Below are 18,509 nucleotides of genomic sequence, written 5' to 3' on the forward strand. Positions count from 1 at the left end.
GAATCTAACGTCATGAGCGTTACCCAATCAACGACACTCTTTGCTTGGACGCGCATCGTTCAAAAGCTAAACGTCCTCTGGCTACATAGGGGAGCTCAGTGTTTTCGTCAAGGCCACTACGGTACCAGCTGTATTCGCACCTTTTGGTTTTAGCCCGAGTTTTGGTGAGTGACCGTCGACGTCAGGAACAGCTAACACGATAACTTCGCAGTGGAGGTGAGAGATAGAAAAAAGGTTTCGTTGCATTAGAGTGCCTTGTTGGTGACAACGGCAGTGTAATGGCGAACCATATTTGTCTCGAGTTGATCCAGTGATACAGTGATATTTGAACACTCAGGCTGCTTTCTCTGCATTATCGTGACTGCAGGAGACGCTCAATTTCAGAAATTGTCGCTTTTTGTTTCGACTGAGCAATCATATATATATATATATATATATATATATATATATATATATATATATATATATATATATATATATATATATATGTATATATGTATATGTATATATATATATATATGTATATATATATATATATATATATGTATATATATATATATATATGTATATATATATATGTATATGTATATATATATGTATATGTATATATATATATGTATATATATATATGTATATATATATATATATATGTATATATATATATATATATGTATATATATATATGTATATATATATATGTATATATATATATATATGTATATGTATATATATATGTATATGTATATATATATATATATATATGTATATATATGTATATATATATATATATATATGTATATATATATATATATATATATATATATATATATATATATATATGTATATATATATATATATATATATATATATATATAAACGTGTGCGTGCGTTTGCTGTGTAGTTTAGTTCAATGTTTAATGTCCCGTCATCTTTAATCACGCGTTAGTGCGAAGACAATGGTCAACAATGACCCAACCTGTGTTTTTTGTTTTTTATTACGCGGATAAAGGTTATCTTAGTTCTAATTTTAAAGCCTCATAACGTCCCTTCAAGGTTGTTCAATGTTAATGGTCAAAAGTTGCCTGTCGCGTGGCTACTTCACTATTAATTGCTGTCCACATACATACAATCGTATTCCACTCATACCCGAAGCCAGAAGTAATGCCGATGTAATGCCAGCAGGAGGCGCTTCTGCGGCAGTGCCTTGGTTTTTTCCAGTGGATACTCAGGGCGAAACCGGCCAGAGATCAGTGAAATTCTGAACAGATTGCCCTCTGAAAAGGGAACTCCTGAAACGTGTGAACACTAGGTTTTTGTTCTTTCATGGTGGTGGTGTTATTCTAGAGGACACGCACTGTTACTCTTAAACATTCCTCATGAAGCAAAGCAGACTTGACCTGAGAGAGAGAGAGAGAGATGTATGAGGTTCAACAGCGTCAAGTGTCATGTAGTCGGTATGAAGGTCATGAGAATTTAGCCCGTCGGTCTGTTTCTGTGCAGTTGACCTTTTCCTCAGAGCTCTCTGTGATGTAATTTTGCTGCACCGCTAGTAGCGCCACAGGATCTCAGCCCTCCATCCGGTTTGACTACTTTCCATAAGTTCATTTCAAAGGCGGGAAAACTTCTGGCAAGTTTCTGCAGGAACTACCCATGGCATTTTGTGACACACCACTTCTTTAAATTCAGTGAGCGACTTGTTTTCACCACTGCAAAAAATTACCAACTGCTGGTGTTTGTCAGTGAGGGTAAAGTGAGTTTCATTGTTTTCAAGGATTAATTCAGTCATTCACTGAGAGATTTATTCAATTTATCAGCTCTGGCTTTGGCCTTGTTTGCACGACGGCAAAATGTTCCTGCTCACTTATACCAGTCCGAATTGTCTTAATGTTCTGTTGCACTGTTCAGGTGAGCATGGCGCTGGCTTTGTCCTCCCCAAGTGGATACCCCTACGACGAGGATGAGGAAATAGCCGTGCTTGAGTCGACGGCGGCGGAGTACAGAGGCCCCTCCAGACCACGGCTGCCTGAGATATCAGTCATTTCGCCGGGATTGGACAGCCAGCTGTCCATCACAGAGCCGGTGAGGGTCAACAGCTGCGTGCTACTTTTGTCTTGCTCCATCATTTTCTTTTGAAAAAACAAAGGTTGTTTAAATGCTTGGCATTCTGTCCTAAAATATTCCAAATATGTACACATACAGCAGCAAGACATACAGTATGTATGTATATCTATTTTGAAACACCCTGTTCTCGCAGAAAGTGGGAGTTCAACCTCTGGTGAGCCGTGGCAACGCTGATGAAGGAAACGCAGAGAGGATGAATGTTTTTCTGCGCATCCGTCCACTAACTGATGCAGAGAGAAACAAGGGGGAAGAGCAGGTGTGACACTGGCCTCGCCTCTCCGTCAACTGACCAGACAGCTTTTTTTTTTCCTTTATTTGTTTTTCTTTTTTCTTTTTTTTTTTTTTTTTTAGATATAGTCCACTTGTTCTGTGTGCTCAAGGTTCACCTCTGCTTTCAGGGTTGTGTGTCTGTTCAAAACGAAGAGACTCTGCTGCTCAAAGCGCCCAAAGAATCTCAGAACATGAAGACTGCAGAGCGGGGCATCACACAGAGCATGCACAAGTTCAGTTTTACAAAGGTAGGGGCTGGAGGTTGGATCTCTGTATGATGTATAGTGCAAGTTCACTCATTAACTAACTATTTTTCATTGAGCTGACCGCAAGTTAGATTTTTATCTTAAAAAATGTAATATTTTTATTGCCCTCCATAGATCTTTCCACCAGAGACTACACAGCAACAGTTTTATGACAGCACCATGAGAAAAATGGTCAAGGACGTGCTTCATGGGGAAAACAGACTCCTGTACACTTATGGCGTCACCAATTCTGGAAAGACTTACACCATTCAAGGTGAGGCTCTCTTGTTCTTCCTGCACACACATGTTGCCCACAGACTGTAGAAACAGTGCTTGCAGCCCAGCAAATCTAACACTGCGACACTACAGGCAGTGGACGAGAGGCAGGCCTCCTGCCCCGGGCCCTATCGTCCCTCTTCAAGAAAGTGCAGGGTCGTCTCTATGACGCGATGGACCTGAAGCCTGTCATGTATCAGGACGTGAGGCATCTCAGCAAAGGAGAGGTCAAAGTGGAGGAATTTCGGAAAAACTCCCTACTGAAAGAGGTTTGGAGAAAATCACTCATCTTCACCTGTGCAAAGAGGCAGTTTCAGAAGTGACCGTAAATCACAGTGATAATAAAGAGCTGTATAAAGTATTGAAACATAATACATAGATGTATTTACTGTTTGTTCCAGGATGAGAGTTTGAATTGTCGTCGAGGTGGCAACACCTCAGTCTGGGACAGTGGCATCGGAGGACTCTCTTCCACCAGTCACATGGTCACCCAGCTTGAAGGTGAGTACGAGAAGTGTTATGTGTCGCAGCACATTAAAATTTATCTTTCAAGCTGAACTCTGCCATTGTGATTTACCCGAGCACTCCCAACTATTTTCAACCATCTGCAGACAGCGAGAGCGTTTGTCTGGAGCCTGACAGCCTGTCGCACAGCGGAGGAGATGACCTGCCCGAGGGAATGCAGTATTCCATCTGGGTGTCCTTCTACGAGATCTACAATGAGTTTCTGTACGACCTGCTGGACGCCCCACACAGCCTGTCGCTGAAGAAGAGGGTGACGCTGCGGCTGAGCGATGACAGGCATGGCAACCCCTACGTGAAAGGTGAACACACAGCGTCTGCACGGTTCACAGTAACCACCTTCTTTTTTTTTTCCTGAACTGGCTCTCTGAATATGAAAAATGTTTCAGAAACTTATTCCTTTCTCCTTTGGAACCAGACCTGATGTGGATCCAGGTTCGCAGCGCCGAGGAAGCTTGGAGGCTTCTGAGAGCTGGCCAACGCAATCAGAGCTTCGCCAGCACGCACCTGAACCAAAACTCCAGCCGCAGGTGGGACCACACGCCTTTCCTCTTGTGAAAATCAGTAAAGTCTCTGTACATTTACCCCAACATGCATGTTGAACCCACACAGCCACAGCATCTTCTCTGTCCGCATCCTGCACGTCCACCCAGAGATGCTCTCCTCCTCAGCCAGGCACATTAGCGAGTAAGTTAACCACCAGTACGTGCTCTATTGTCACTTACGTGTGGCCAGTTGATTGAACAGACCCGCGTGTGCCACCTTCCCTCTTAGACTGACCGTGTGCGATCTGGCCGGCTCGGAACGCTGCAGAGAGCAGGTCAACGGCGAGAGGATGAAGGAGGCCACAAACATCAACACCTCCCTTTTAACTCTGGGCCGCTGCATCACCATTCTGAGGCACAACCAGAGCAACAAGTGCGTCTTTACCTGCCGCCCGAGACCAGCTCCTCCAATGAGCACTGACGCATCCTCCTCTCACTTTGAACTGACAAACTAAATTCCCTCCCAGGTCTCGTCCTGCTCAAGTGGTGCCGTTCAGGGACAGCAAGCTGACCCGCGTCCTGCAGGGCTTCTTCTGCGGCCGGGGAGCCTCCTGCATGGTGGTCAACATCAACCCGTGCGTGTCCATCTATGATGAGACCCTTCAAGCTCTCAAGTTTTCTGCAATCGCCACGCAAGTAAGAAACGCGAGGTTCTTTCGCTCAAAAAAATAAAAAACAGTTGGTCGCATGTCAGTGTGTAGGGAGTAAAAAGCAACGGGAAAAAAAGGTCTGTTGCATCTTTGCAGCTTGTCCACGGCCCATCCACCAAGACCAGGGTGGCCTACATCCTGTCCCTGCTTCGCCAGCCAGCAGGCAATGGTAATGAAAGCACCTTATTGGAGGAGGAAGAGGAGGAGAACAGCGATGTTGAAGATGGAGACATCACAATGCTGGATACCGAGGTAACATGGCACAAAGTAACAGTAAATTCCTTTGTTTTTTTCTTTTTCTTTTTCCCTTTAATATATGTTGACGGAAGTTTGTTGGTCCTCATTCAGGCTTTGCTGCAAGCCATCGATGTCTTGAAGAAAGAGGTTCAGCGTCAGCGGGAAGAGAAGGAGGTTCTTGAAGCAAATGTGAGAGAGCAGGTGGTCTCCGAAATGATGGAGGTCATTAATGAGATGCAGAATGGTTTCAGGTACGTGTGTCTGTGATGTCAAAGGGGCTGTAAACCAAAAAGTCTTAGTGACAGTTACAGTTACTAAGAAGGTTTGTTTATGATTTTGAAAATCTCAAATTTCTGATTGATTTGTACAAACGGATTAAAGTCTACTCAAAACATTCAGTGGTTCTTTGTAAATGCCAGAAACTGAGGTAGCTTTTTTTTTTTGTCCAATAGAGAGAACCTGGAAACACAGGAAGATCTCCTTGAGAAGAGATATGAAGACAAGATAAACAATATTCAGAACAGTTTGAAGACGTTCTACACCGAGGAGCTGAAGGTCAGAACTGCTGTTTGCCGCAGTTTTGTGGTCGGCAAGTTGTGGATTAGACTCACCTGAAATGCTTTTTATTGTTTTTTTTTCTTTTCCTTAAACAGAATACAACTGTTCATCTGTATACAATATTGCAAGAAGAAATGAGAAAAATAATTTTAAAAAACAGATTTATTTTTCAGGTAGCTGTTCGAAAGATGCAAAAATGTCATAGTACAAGTACAAGTCCTTAAGATACTTGGAACATCGTCAGGAGAAGGTTGGAAAAGATGATTAGACAGGATAGGACTCAAAAGAGAGGTCATAAAGATCAAAATGTTTTCTGAATTGGACCCATATTCTCAATGTATGTCTAACAACAGGACACTTTGTTAGACATACATTTCAAATGTCACTTGAATTGTTTGGGGGTAGGGGAAGGTGGGAGCTGAGCAGTCCTGGAATAGAGAGATTCATGGCTGAGTTCACCTCCATACACACCCAAGCTGGACAATCTGTGTGATTGTAAAAGTGGAACCAAAACACCACGCAACGTATATTGGCTGCCCAGTAGTAAAAACGACAGTTTGGTTTCTGAAGGTGGACTTGACTTATTCGGGGACGTTTGATCTTTCCATATAAAGGATGATATGATGGAGTCTAAGGAATCAAAAAAGGATTTGGGTATAAAAATTGGTATGGACTGGAATATGTATAAAAATGTAGGCAGGATATTCATTTTAACCGAATTAATCCGGCCAATCGAGGAAATCCATAAGGGGGACCACTGCATTAGGCTCTGCTTCACCTGGTTTATCAGAGTGAGAACATTTTCTTTACAGAGACTGCTATATTTTCTTGTGATTGTGATGCCGAGGTAAATCTTGAATCTTGAAAGGAAGGTTAGAGTAGTTAAGTGCAAGTGCCGGAAAAGGTTCACTTTTATTTAAATTCAGTTTATAACCAGAAGAAATAGCCAAATCGGGTGAGTATTGATAACACGTGGGGTAGAGAAGTATGTGGTTTTGATAAGAATACTAGTAGGTTATCCGCATAAAGGGACACTTGAAATACCTGAAATATCTTTACCGGAGCGTAACGCAATTGCTAAAGGTTCTATTGCCAAATTGAATAGTAATGGAGAGTACCTCTCATCAGGTTCAAGGGTTGTGACTGGGGACAGGACACATTCAGGGGTATCATTTGAGGAAGTATAGACTATCAAGTACACAACGAATATTAAAATAGGAATAGGTTTTTAATGAAGCCTGTTTGGTCTACTGATATAATCTATATAATCCGGATCTGCTGGCCACAGTAGTCCAGCTTCCCTCTTTGTCTGGCCTCGCAGATCAGAAGTTCCTTCACCTGGAAGCGGTGGAGCCGTAGAATCACTGGATGCGGTGTCTGGCCAGGGGCCGGCTTGGCTGCTAGTGAGCGGTGAACGCGGTCGATTTCAGGCGTGGAAGGGAGAGTGTCTCGTCCAAACACTTCAGCAAGTAGACCTGAGAAAGATTCTGTGGGTCGTGGTCCCTCGGTCGACTTGGCTAGGCCGAGAATGCGCAGGTTCTGCCGTCGGCTCCGGCTCTCGAGGTCAACCACCTTCGCCAGTTGTCTTCCTTTAGTCCAGAGCAGACGTTTTCCAGGTCAACAACCCCTTGACTCAAGTCATCAGTGGCAAGCTCCAGAGAGGAAAGACGTTGACCGTGGTCTTCCGTGACGGACTGAATGTTGTCGAACTTGTTTTCCAGTGAGCTAAAAGAGGCTCTGAAATCAGTTGCCAGTGCTTCTCTGTGCTGGTCTAGCATGGTAGACACGGCGTCCAGCGTTAAGCGAGCTGCCGACGAGTCGTCTTTTTTCCCGGATTTACTACTCTTCGACGTCATATTGAGTAAGACATTGTGATTAAGTTACACAAGCGGGTTAGATCGGTTCGACCGCGTGTCAAGTAGGGGTAAGAATATCTGAAAAAGTAAAAACGAACGGGAGCACAAGTTTCCTGCGTCTCCTCCATATGGCTGTCAACCGGAAGTCCACCTGAAATTCGTCTTTCCCCGCTGATTGTTGTCTTTGCTCACCTTCAGGAGCGAGACCAGGATATCGAAGCTTTGTCCGCTGCCCTTGAAAAAAGGAAGGAGGCCGACCAGGCCGTTGTGCCGGTCCCGCCCGTCGACGTGGAGGGGCCCCGCCGCTCTCAGCGCCTCATGACCCAGGCAGACCAGAGCAGGCTGCAGGCCGAGCTGGACCAGTGCCGCGCCGAGCTGTCTGCCAGGATGCAGGGTGAGCTCAGGATGAGGACGTTGCCATGGCTGTGTTTTGATCTTTCGGGGTGATGTTGACCGTGTTGCTCTTCTTCTCCGCTCGCAGAGCTGAGGAAGCTGAAGATGCAGCTCGAAGTTCCGGGTTCGACAGGAAGTCTCACCTGCACCGCCGACCGCAAACTGGAGGAGGGCCAGCGGGTCGGTGTTTTAACTGTCGCCATCGTGAAACCATGAAGCCCACAAGACTTTAGATTTAATGCAGTGTTTTTTTTTCTTTCCCTCCCCAAAAGAACCTTCGTCAGCTGCGTGTGGATCTGCAGAAGCTCGGGGCTGAGCTGCAGTCTGGCGAGCGAGCCTGCTGCCGGAACACAGGAGGGGAGAGGCTGCGGCAGGCCATAACGTCTTCTGATGACATGCTGGCCAAACAGGTAGGACCCTGGAGGCTGGAGGGATGCTACACTTTCATTAGGTTTTGTTTACTTAAAAAAAAAAAAAAAACATCTGCCTTTACGTTTTAGAAGAATGATTTCATTTCGGGTTTTTTTCTTCCTTAAAAAGCCCCCAAAAAATATGCCAATATTTTCTGCTCTATTTCTCCTGATTACAAATTGTGACTGTAAAAACTGTAGGAGTTTTATATAGAATAATTTATTATTAAAAAATTGTTATTTAAGTTCTGTTGTTTAATTCTTTGAACTCTAAATCTTGTTCCCTCTTTTTTGCTCTTTTTCTTCCAATAACCTCGATTCGCAGCGAGCTTTTAAAATGAAATCTCGAGTCTTGACCACCACTGCATGCCGTGATCGCACCGACGCCTGCTCTAGCCTCACTTTTCTCTCCTTCACTCCCTCTTCCAACCTGCCCATCACCATAACTGCCACCTCTCTGGCCTCCTCTAACCCTGTTGACTGACTTCTTCTCAGGACCAGATCCTGGTGGAGCTGCAGAACAACTTCATGCTGGTCAAGGCTGATTTAAGGCGGAAGGTGGAGACCCTGGCTCAGACTGAGACCATCCGGCAGCAGCTGGCCTCGGCCACACCGGGTTCCTGCAAGAAGAGGGGCTGCGGGGCCGCGGCACCGAGTGACGCTGAGAACAAGCCGCCCGTTAAACGTCCCTTCTTCACGTCCCTGTTCCCCACGTGCACCCCCACCCGCAGATATAACACCCGCGCTGCGGAGGACGCTAACATCACCCCCTACTCACGGATCCTGCGCTCTCGTCAGCAGTCGCCCCCTCCCAGCCCTGCCCTGACCACCCGCAGTCTCAGGGGAAAGTACTGAGCTGTCTGCCAGCAAGACTGCCTGGATATTATGCAAAACAGAGTTTTTTATATATATATATATATATATATATATATATGTATACATATGCTTCTAACTTTTTTTATATATATATATATACAGTGTTTTTATATATGTGTCTATATATTTTTGTTGAATCACCGCAATGCCAAATACAATTCTGACATTCTTGACCAAATATCACGGCTTTACCTTGATAGTGTTGTTTTGTGCTGTTATCGGAACCGAGGTGCACCAACAAAACTCCACCTAGGCTGATGGTCTGAGACTGTGTGCCGCGCCACGCATGTAATCTGCACTGTTTTTGACACTATTTACTGCAACTATATTGCTGTTCTCACAGTAACAAATGTTGGTGCATTGTATAGCTTCCACATTCTGGTAGAAAAGTAAAAGGAACCTGACTGCTGATGACTTTCACTCTCAAAAAAAACCCTGCCTTTTTACAGTCACATGTTCTTGTTTTGTTTCTGTTCCCTGTTGTATTTTTCTTCTCTTATTAAATCTGTGCAGTTGACTAAAGACGAGTGTATATGCATGTTTGTGGCTACTGTAGATTGCTGATAGCTGGCTTTAATACAGCCAATTTAAGATGTGGCCTATTTACTGAGTTTAAAATGAGATTAAATTGGATTTACATTGATAATGCAACGGCTTACAAAGGATACGAGTTGGTATCAGCATGTTTTTCAGAAAGAGCGCCACTTTAATAATGTAAGGCCTTAAAATAAATCTATTAACTTGTTGGCATAAAAAACTCTCATGGCTGCGTACTACACAAACAGGTGCAACTTTAATGGCAATAACAAGTAAATTCTTCCCACATTAAGTCACAGTATACAAATAATACTATAATACAATTCAGAGGCGGGGTGTCTGTCAGGGTGTGAAGGAGATGAGGTTCAGGGGCGACACCCGCCTGACTGGCGTGTTGTTATTTGAGATGGGGGCGAAGAGCTGCGCTGCTGGCGGCTCCGTCTGGTCTCTGACCTGGGAGATCTGCCTCAGCAGAGACTTGCCCTCCTCGCGGGCCTGCAAGCACAAGTGACCGCCACACCAGTTAGTGCCGGCGAGATCGAGGCGCTACGATACTTTTAGCGAAGACTCACGTCATTGTAGTCGCAGCAGCGCTGGGCGCAGAGGGACGCCTCGTCATACAGCTTGTTCTTCAGGTAGTACTGACCCAGGTAGCGCAGTGCTGTGCTGACCTCGGCGTGCTCCAGTTGTTCCTGAGAGGAAATCTGATTAGAAAGGAGTTTCTTCTGTCTGGCAGCCAAATGGAAATGTTGCCTTAAAGGTCCAGTGTGTAAAATTTGGCTTGATTTACAATTTTTGCATTGGTAAAAGCTTAATGTACTACCCATAAATACATTTCTGTAAGTTTATACTCACAGAACTATAAAAGTAATTTGGCTTTCATACCCACAGAGCGGTTCTTATTTACAGTATATATAAGAATACACATAGAGCAAGGGTCTTGCTCCCAGCTCGCTGCCATCTTGCAGTATTACTGTATTTCTAAGGAAGTTGATGTGGACAATCCAATCCCGTCTGACAACACGTTTCGCTTTTAAAGTGAACGCTCATGTCCTCAAATAAACCAATGAGGAAAGTGAATCATGTGCCCAAGTCTGCGCTAGCCACCGTAGTTCACTGGCAAGCATGGGAGAGGGAGGAGTATAACGCCCGGTTCACACTGGACGCAGAAGCGCCGCGCGCTTCAGTTCGGCGCCCATGTTAATCAATGTAGTGGTTCAGACCAGACGCAAACAGGCGCGCGGCTTGTGCCATTCATTTCAATGGAAGCGGAAGCGGAAGCGCCGCGAAGCGGAGCGCCGACGAAAATCGCGAGCGAGGCTCGAACTGGTTCACACCACACGTGAACAGCTCCGCGACGGTCGACACGCGCTTCTGCTCAGCTGCTGTCTTTTTTTAAAAATCATTTTCTTCATCTGATACAATGTACTGACAAATACAACATACAAATATGATCGAATTTGTCATTCGGTTTTTATTTTGAAATTAGTTTATTTTGAAAATTCACCGGATTTTCTTGTTTTTTTTTTAGCGACTTCCTGTACTATTGGTGAGGATCACTCACGGCTCGCGCACAAAATAGAACAGATGCCGAAACGACAAATGCATGGCGCGAGCCGCGCACCTGCTCGCGTCTAATGTGAACCACCACATTGATTAACGTGGGCGCCGAATGGAAGCGCTCGGCGCTTCGCTTCCACGTCCAGTGAACTGACGTTAAATGCATGGCGCGAGGCGCTTCGCGGCGCTTCCGCGTCCAGAGTGAACCGGACGTAAGAGCGCTGCAATCTAAAATGTAACCACTTGATGTCACTGTTTTTTCTCAAAATCTCCAAATATTACACACGTACCCTTTAAGTCAATTTGAATTAACTTTATTTGTCCCCTTGGTTGACACTCAAAGACAACTGCGTTGAAGGAAATATGAAACTATAGACAAGGCGTTTAATCATCTATGTTAAGTGCCATCTGTCAGTTACTCACCCCGCATGAATAAATGTCTTGGATGTAGAGCATGTAGGACTGGGCAGCGTCATCGGACTCGTTCAGTTGCTCATGTAGCCTTTAAAAAGTTGAAAAAGAAAAAAAAAAAAAAGTATGTTCAGACATTGAATTTTGTGACTGCAGGCCAGGTCAAGTTGGATGTGACCTGGGAGCTTTGACACAGTCACTCACTTTGCCAGTTTGAGCAGAGCCATTTTCTCCACGTCCCCCACCGAGTAGGCCCTCCAGTAACACTGCACAGACACAGAGCAGGTCAGAACACACACACACACACACACACACACACACACACACACACACACACACACACACACACACACACACACACACACACACACACACACACACACACACACACACACACACACACACACACACACACGACAGCGATGTTGACTCAGAGTTGCTTTGTACCTTTTTGGCTTCCACCTGCTGCGCCAATTTTTCATAACTTTCTCCAAGTGCAACCAACATGCGTGAGTCGTTGGGCCTAAAAAAAAAAATGAAATGATATATTGCAGCATATGAACAACTGCTGTTAAACAGGTGAAGAATGATCATTAAGGTTCTTTGCTGTACCTGAGCTGGTGAGCCTTCCGGTAATAGTACAAACAGTAAAAAGGCATCTTGAGGATCTCGTAGGTCTGACCCAGGCCGTACCAGGCTCGGTAGTCACGCTTGTTCACTTCAATAGCGTGTCTGAATTCATTTCACAACAAGAAAATCTCAGTAAATGCCATGTGAATATGATGTGTGCCATAAACACACCAACTGCAACATCTTGAGCCTGACCTGTAGGCCTGGATGGCTGCTGATGTGTTCCTCATTTCCATGTATTCGTGGCCCATGAGGGTCCAGGCACCAAGACAGCGAGGGTTCAGTTTGAGGGCCCGCTGGAAGTACAGAGCTGCTTTCTCGTGCTGAGATCGTAAACTGTAATAGTTACCTGCAGGTGGTGAACAAAAAGGGTTTGGATTATGCCTTTAGTGTGAAGTCCGATCAACCAAATCAAATGAAGCTAAAACTAATTGGCATTTTGTATGTTAACTGGTGAAACTGACTTGACTTAAGTTTAAGTCTAAGTTTATACTTCTTCCTACTCCTTTTCACTCATGTAAACTGAGTTACTTACAGATGCAGTTATTAATTTGTTTGTTTTGATTGATTGATTTTTTTATATTTTAATCTGTTTTTTACTTTATCACTTACATGATTGAAATAAAGATATCAATCAAAAAACTTAAGTACCTCAATCTCGTAATCAAACCACGAGTGACTTACCTATAACACAGCACGTCTCCACGCGGTACTTGTCAATCTCAACCAGTGTGTGGGCCAAGTAGCTCAGCTCTGGCTTCATACTCTGAGGAAGCATTTGCAGTAAATCAATTAATGCACAGACGGGATGTTGTTTGTTATTCATGCCGACACACAGGGGGAACAATGCTCAAAACATCTCTCAAGTTAATGAACGAGGCGGTGAATTTACGAGCGTTGTGCTCACTTTGACGTAGAGCAGGTTGGAGAATGTGTCCATGTTGTCGATGCGATACGGATCCTGATCCCTCAACTCGTTGAACAGAGCCAGAGCTTGGTCTATATCTAAAATTAAAAAGGAGCCGCAGGGCTGTGAGTCCCAGAGCTGCCCCACAACAACCTTTGGATGAGCAACATCTTTATTGGCAACGTGCAAAACAAACCTCTGATGTTGTGATACGCAACAGCGATCTGTGAAATGATGTAGGTGCTCTTAGAAAAGCCAGCCTCAATGAGGTTCTGGTATTTCTGTAACGCTTCTTTGATCATCTGCAACTCTGTGTACATGTGGGCCATAAAGAAGTCTTTAATCCAGCAGTCTGGCAGGGACAGCGACTTCAGCTGGGGAGAAAACAAAGACACACACAAAAACAAAATCAAACCTTTGGAGAGATACGTTGAATTATTTTGCTTTGCTACTCTGTGAAGCAATACCGTGCCTCTGTTACAGCACTGACAAATGTTTATTGGCATCAGATGGAAGAGAGTGTTTTCTGTTATCGTTTAGTTTATGAAAGGATGCCAATTCAGAAATACTATGGAACTTTGATTTAATTAAAGAGTGGATCCACAAGGTGCTGTCATCCAGCACCACCATGCACCTGCAATAGTGCAGAAAGAATATTTAACAGCTCGCAGGAGAAAGATGTGGAGTCAAGTGAACCATCAGAAAAATGGGACCAGCATCAGTGTGGACTTTCCCACATGGGATTTGGCAATGAGAGGAATCTTGGCAGACTGACATGGAAGCAGTTCGCTCTGCCAACGAGTCCAACTGCAATTCTTCTGATTGCCGTACCAGCACAGAAATTAACTTGCAACATGTTTTCCAAGCGGCTGCTTCTAAATCTCATAGGTTTCATTATGGGTGCATACTGTGTGCTGCACTGCTGTCCATGGTTGTGTACATGTGAACACAGGAGGTGCTTACCATCTCACCGTTGGTAACAAGGTTACTCAGCTCCAGCCAGGCTCCCCAGTGGAGTGGGAGTGCGTGAATTGCCTCGACAAACACCTCCACGGCCTCCTTGAGCAGATCCAGCTTCCGTAGCACCACACCGTACCTGCGACCCCGCCCCCACACACAGAGACATTCTTAAATGATGACAGTGCTGAGGAGAAAGTCAGTACACCTTGAAAGAAATGTTCTTACAGGTACAGGGTGAAACCGTCCAGCTCTCCTGCCGTGTGCTTCTTACTGAGCTCCACCCTCAGCTCTCGTAAGGCTTCATTGCGTACCTGACCCTTTTCCAGAGGACCTGCCATCGCACAGAAGGAAGGAAAACGATTGGCAGGACAGGAAAACTTTCAGTTCGGTCAGTAGAGAGAAGGACAAGCAGTCAAATCCTCACCCAAGCTGTCCACCGTTTCATCATCCTTCTTTTTCTCACCCGACTAAAAAACAAAAAAAGAAAAAGTCCAAATTTTCTTTTTACAACCTTGCAAGCTGATGAATTGATTAAATGCAGAGGAAAAAAAATGTAAGTACTAAAAATATCTTACCAGATAGCGAGAATACATGTAGAGGAAGTAGGCCTTCTGACTGCAGCAGCCTTTTAGAAAGTAGGCAGCGCGATCGTATTCCTTGAGGTCAAAGTAGGATTTGGCCAGTGTGAGTGCATCCAAGTCCTGTGCATCTTCCTGTGATTGGAACAAGAAAATAATACCAAACATCTTTACCAGGTAATTACTATTATACTGTATATAATCCTGAGTACAATAGTGGGGGAGAAACGAGAACGTTTTCATAAAGTTTTTTGAGATTATTAATGGCCAATTGTTTGTTACAATACAAACTGTCGCTAGGGGGCGGTATTACACCGACCTTCATCAGTTGTGGCTGCAACTTCATTTTCCACTTTTGTGGAACATATGAAGTGATTTAGAGTTCAATTATTTTTTCCTGGATTATACAGCAGTAAAGTGAAGAAACATTAAAATATCTAAAAGATAAAAAATGTTTTTGGTTTTTGGAAAAACAAAAACCATCAAACCATCACAAAGTTCTTGAAGCTATCCATTAAATCTACTGTTGCCACATTTAGGGTGCAACAACACACTGGCAGAAATGTAAATCTTGTTATACTTTGAGGACGAAATGACTAGTGGCAGACATTACAATATTAAAAGTGTAATGTGGTGTACAAACCTCAATGAAAGGAGGCGATGGAGGTAATTCATTCTTAGGAAGAGGTTCCAAAGCAAATGCCAGCTCAGAGGCCCTGAAAGGGAAAACAGGTAAAAGGAATCATTTCCGGAGTAAGGCTATAAGTAGGGGCACTATTTGTGGAAAACACAACTTTTAAATCATCAGCAGCAGCAGATTGGGACATCGATGAGGAGTATATTTTTCTTTTAGCGTTACAGGGAGTCAAACACATCGCTCTGACAAAAACTAATAAACCAAAAATATTTTTGTTTGCATTTAAACAGTACTAAACACAATATTTATGGCTGAGTGCAAAACGCGGGCGCTGACTGGGTGCCTTCACAGGCAATGCTACAGACTTTTAATAAAAATGATTTCACGGTCAACCGAAGTTCATCTTTAAAATTGCAGTATTCATTTTGTTGAATGTGTACGGAATGTAAAGGTGCTTGAACGCAAACCTAACTGTTCATATGGACCTGTCAATAGCACCGCTAACTCGGCTAGCCAACCGGGAACATTGACTGGCTGTGTTGACATCGACGGCGAGACAACAGAACTGAAACACAAGCAGTTAATCACACGTTTGACACGTCCACTCTCACCACTTGGCGCTGTGTAAAAGTCCTCTTTCTTTACAGAGGGAAATCACAGATATTAGCTGTTTCTTGATTTTCACCAAGTCCCCGAATTCGCTACAGAGAGCCGCCATTTTCATATCTTGCTAGGCGGGCATCTCATTGGTGGGGAAAAAAAAAAAAAAAAAAGCAAGAATGTAGTCCCGCCCTTGAACATGACGTCACTTCTCTTGTTTTCGTCCTGCCACAATAAAGGAGCGAACGATTACATTAAATCTGACAATACGTATACAGTAGATATACTGTATATATGTTTGTTTACGTGTGTGTGTGTGTGTGTGTGTGTGTGTGTGTGTGTGTGTGTGTGTGTGTGTTTTGGGGGGGCAGGGGGAAGGTGGAAGGGGGCTGCCGTCCAGACTCATGGTCACATAAAGACATCAATACACTGCTCGGATTTTTCACTCTATATTTAGCCAGACTCCAAGGTCAATATTAGCCATGGGATTACAGCTCTGTTAGCTTTGAGCATGCATTCCTAGCCTAACTCAAGACCTCAGATGTGTCATGTCCCTCCTGCCACCTGCCTCACTTCTCTCTCAGAGGGAGGTTAAGCCCTGACTTTTAAGGGTCATACTGAAACAACAGGGGTAAAAAAGCATTTGAAGTGAACTAAAATTACCTCAAAGAAAAGACAGACCAAGCCGTGTAACAGCAACTCCAGAGCCATTACGAGACTGTTTGATCATTAAGAGGCTACATTCAAGAACATAGAAAAAACATCACTAGCCTTCATCAGCCTTTTATGTTTGCATGATCCTCTGCTGCCCCATCACTGCTGTTCTGCCCTGCTTCATTGTACTATCTCATCATGTTCCTGTCCATTAAAATCAGCACAGTGCTCAGAGGTGACGACACAGCGTCTCCCCCGGCAGTTATTCTCCAAATTCTCCACCTTATCTTATCTTATATACACCGATCAAATGGACACAATTATGATGAATATGGAAGAGAACTTTGATGAAAGAGCAGGGAAGCAGGTGTGCCAACACTGTCCTGCAGTTAAAACTGCACAGATACTCCCTGAATCGCTTTGATCACAGAGAGGCCCTACTCCCCAATGTTTGATGGACAAAGACGTTTTTGTCTTGGGAAGTTGTGAATAGAAGTACAGCCTATTTAGTACAGTCAAACATGAACCACTGGCAGCACAAAGCAACTTCTGATGACGGGCTGTTGCTTATACCTGTGCCCCGTTTGCCAACAGACAACAACAGTCAAAGACATAATTCAAACCTCTTTAAATGTACACGTCATTGCAATAGCAACCTGCTGTGGTCTGTAACTTCCTGCCTTAGAATAATACGCTTTCTGTTTTTTCCTTATTTCTTTTTGGGATTTACAATGAATGTTGTCTTCAAGATTCATACATCTGTTTACCAGGTCTTGCCAAGGGGGGGCACTGTCTGACAGGATCCATCCTAGCAAGTGGAAAAATAAAAAGCAAACTTTAGAAATTTGGGTAAACTCAATTTATTGAAAAAAATGATGTGACATTTTAATTCCCTTAAAACTCTTTAAGGTTTTGTTATGCATATAATTGTTGTATTTCCAAACTTGTTGTGGAGGGTGGATGTATTTTTTCAAGCCGGTGGGAGAACGTTTCTCTTTCTAAAGAAGCACCTTACGATGACAAGCCTGTCTGATAAGATCTGACGCATACAATCCGGCACGTCAGAAGTCTTGATGAGGCCTGCGATGCTCCATTATTCACTCACTGGACAACAGCGTGTAATTTTTCCCTCTTTGGGATGCAGCGTCTCCACCCCCAGCCGTCTGCATGGACATCCTCTGTCAGGCACGTCGCTGTGTTTTTCCCGCCACCGAGCAAAAGTCAGTGAAAGAGAGTGACAAAGTAATCAAGTAGCACGAGAGTTTACAAGGACGAGCACACGGCTGACTGAACAGGTTGAAAGAGGCACAGAGACGGGTCGCATAGCCTCACTGCCTTGACTCGGGCACATGCACGTTGCTTTTTTTCACCCTCTGCCTCGGTGGTACTTCACTTTAAGTCTCTTTCTCTATCTCTCTCTCTCTCTCTCTCACACACACACACACACACACACACACACACACACACACACACACACACACACACATTAATAAAGCCCGTCCTGCAGGTATAAGGCCCTGGTGTGGATGGCAAAGCTGCCGACTTTCAATGTGGCTCTTTAACTAAAATGTAATTTTGCCTTGTTTTTCTCTTCGCTGTTAGTGTGTCGCACACATTTTCTGCTCATGCTGTAGACACACCGACGCGTGTGACCCTTTAGTAAAAATGATATGATACTTTAACTTTAAAATTCTCCTCTCTTCGTGCCATCGGTGTGAAACCAGCCACGAATACAAAACGCTTCATCTCAAATGAAGGCCAACAAGAGCTTGATTCATCTCTTCAAAGGTGAAGATCAAAGATCGACATAAGCTTAATGTGGATGAATCTTTGTGTGCTCCAAAAACGAAAAATACATCCACAGAAAAGAAGCACTGATACCTTTTTCCTTCCCTGCAGCTGTGTATCAAAGCAGCAGCAGCGGCGGCTGGTCAGAGGAGACTCGCCTCCTCTGGCCAGACAGTGGCAGAAATAATAACAACACCAACAAAAAAAACAAAATCACATCAGCCAAACTGTCCAAGTCGATTCGCAAGAAACATATTTCGGAACTGAAAAACGACAACATTTGCCCTC

At 44.0% G+C, this 18,509-nt stretch overlaps 2 protein-coding genes across 3 annotated transcripts; one reads left to right on the forward strand and one right to left on the reverse strand.

The window, feature by feature from the left end:
* The first annotated feature begins 62 nt into the window (after positions 1–62).
* Positions 63–9,483, forward strand: kif20a (kinesin family member 20A). Of its 2 annotated transcripts, none has more exons than XM_076020554.1 (19): positions 63–216; positions 1,906–2,079; positions 2,255–2,377; positions 2,520–2,639; positions 2,772–2,910; positions 3,006–3,181; positions 3,314–3,413; positions 3,524–3,736; positions 3,853–3,964; positions 4,047–4,121; positions 4,209–4,352; positions 4,447–4,615; positions 4,726–4,881; positions 4,978–5,117; positions 5,319–5,421; positions 7,479–7,674; positions 7,762–7,853; positions 7,946–8,083; positions 8,579–9,483. In XM_076020554.1, the coding sequence occupies exons 2-19, from the start codon at positions 1,912–1,914 to the stop codon at positions 8,936–8,938; spliced, it is 2,724 nt and encodes a 907-aa protein (XP_075876669.1). In that variant the 5' UTR covers positions 63–216; positions 1,906–1,911; the 3' UTR covers positions 8,939–9,483. The 2 variants fall into 2 exon arrangements, with proteins under 2 accessions (XP_075876669.1, XP_075876670.1); XM_076020555.1 differs by lacking the exon at positions 8,579–9,483 and adding an exon at positions 8,409–8,571.
* A 250-nt stretch (positions 9,484–9,733) lies between these two features.
* cdc23 (CDC23 (cell division cycle 23, yeast, homolog)) lies at positions 9,734–15,937 on the reverse strand. Its single transcript, XM_076020559.1, has 16 exons — positions 15,791–15,937; positions 15,186–15,258; positions 14,540–14,677; positions 14,389–14,431; positions 14,190–14,295; positions 13,968–14,100; positions 13,201–13,378; positions 13,005–13,102; positions 12,782–12,863; positions 12,293–12,446; positions 12,080–12,199; positions 11,915–11,990; positions 11,672–11,733; positions 11,480–11,558; positions 10,069–10,188; positions 9,734–9,991 (listed from the first exon to the last, which is right to left on the reverse strand). Exons 1-16 carry the CDS (start codon positions 15,901–15,903, stop codon positions 9,839–9,841), a joined length of 1,728 nt encoding a protein of 575 aa, XP_075876674.1. The 5' UTR covers positions 15,904–15,937; the 3' UTR covers positions 9,734–9,838.
* Between the last annotated feature and the right edge of the window lie 2,572 nt (positions 15,938–18,509).

Source organism: Nelusetta ayraudi, unplaced genomic scaffold (genome assembly GCF_046127955.1).
Source record: "Nelusetta ayraudi isolate G7.1 ecotype Tasmania unplaced genomic scaffold, CSIRO-AGI_Nayr_v1 ptg000011l, whole genome shotgun sequence".
NCBI classification, from domain to species: Eukaryota; Metazoa; Chordata; class Actinopteri; order Tetraodontiformes; family Monacanthidae; genus Nelusetta; species Nelusetta ayraudi.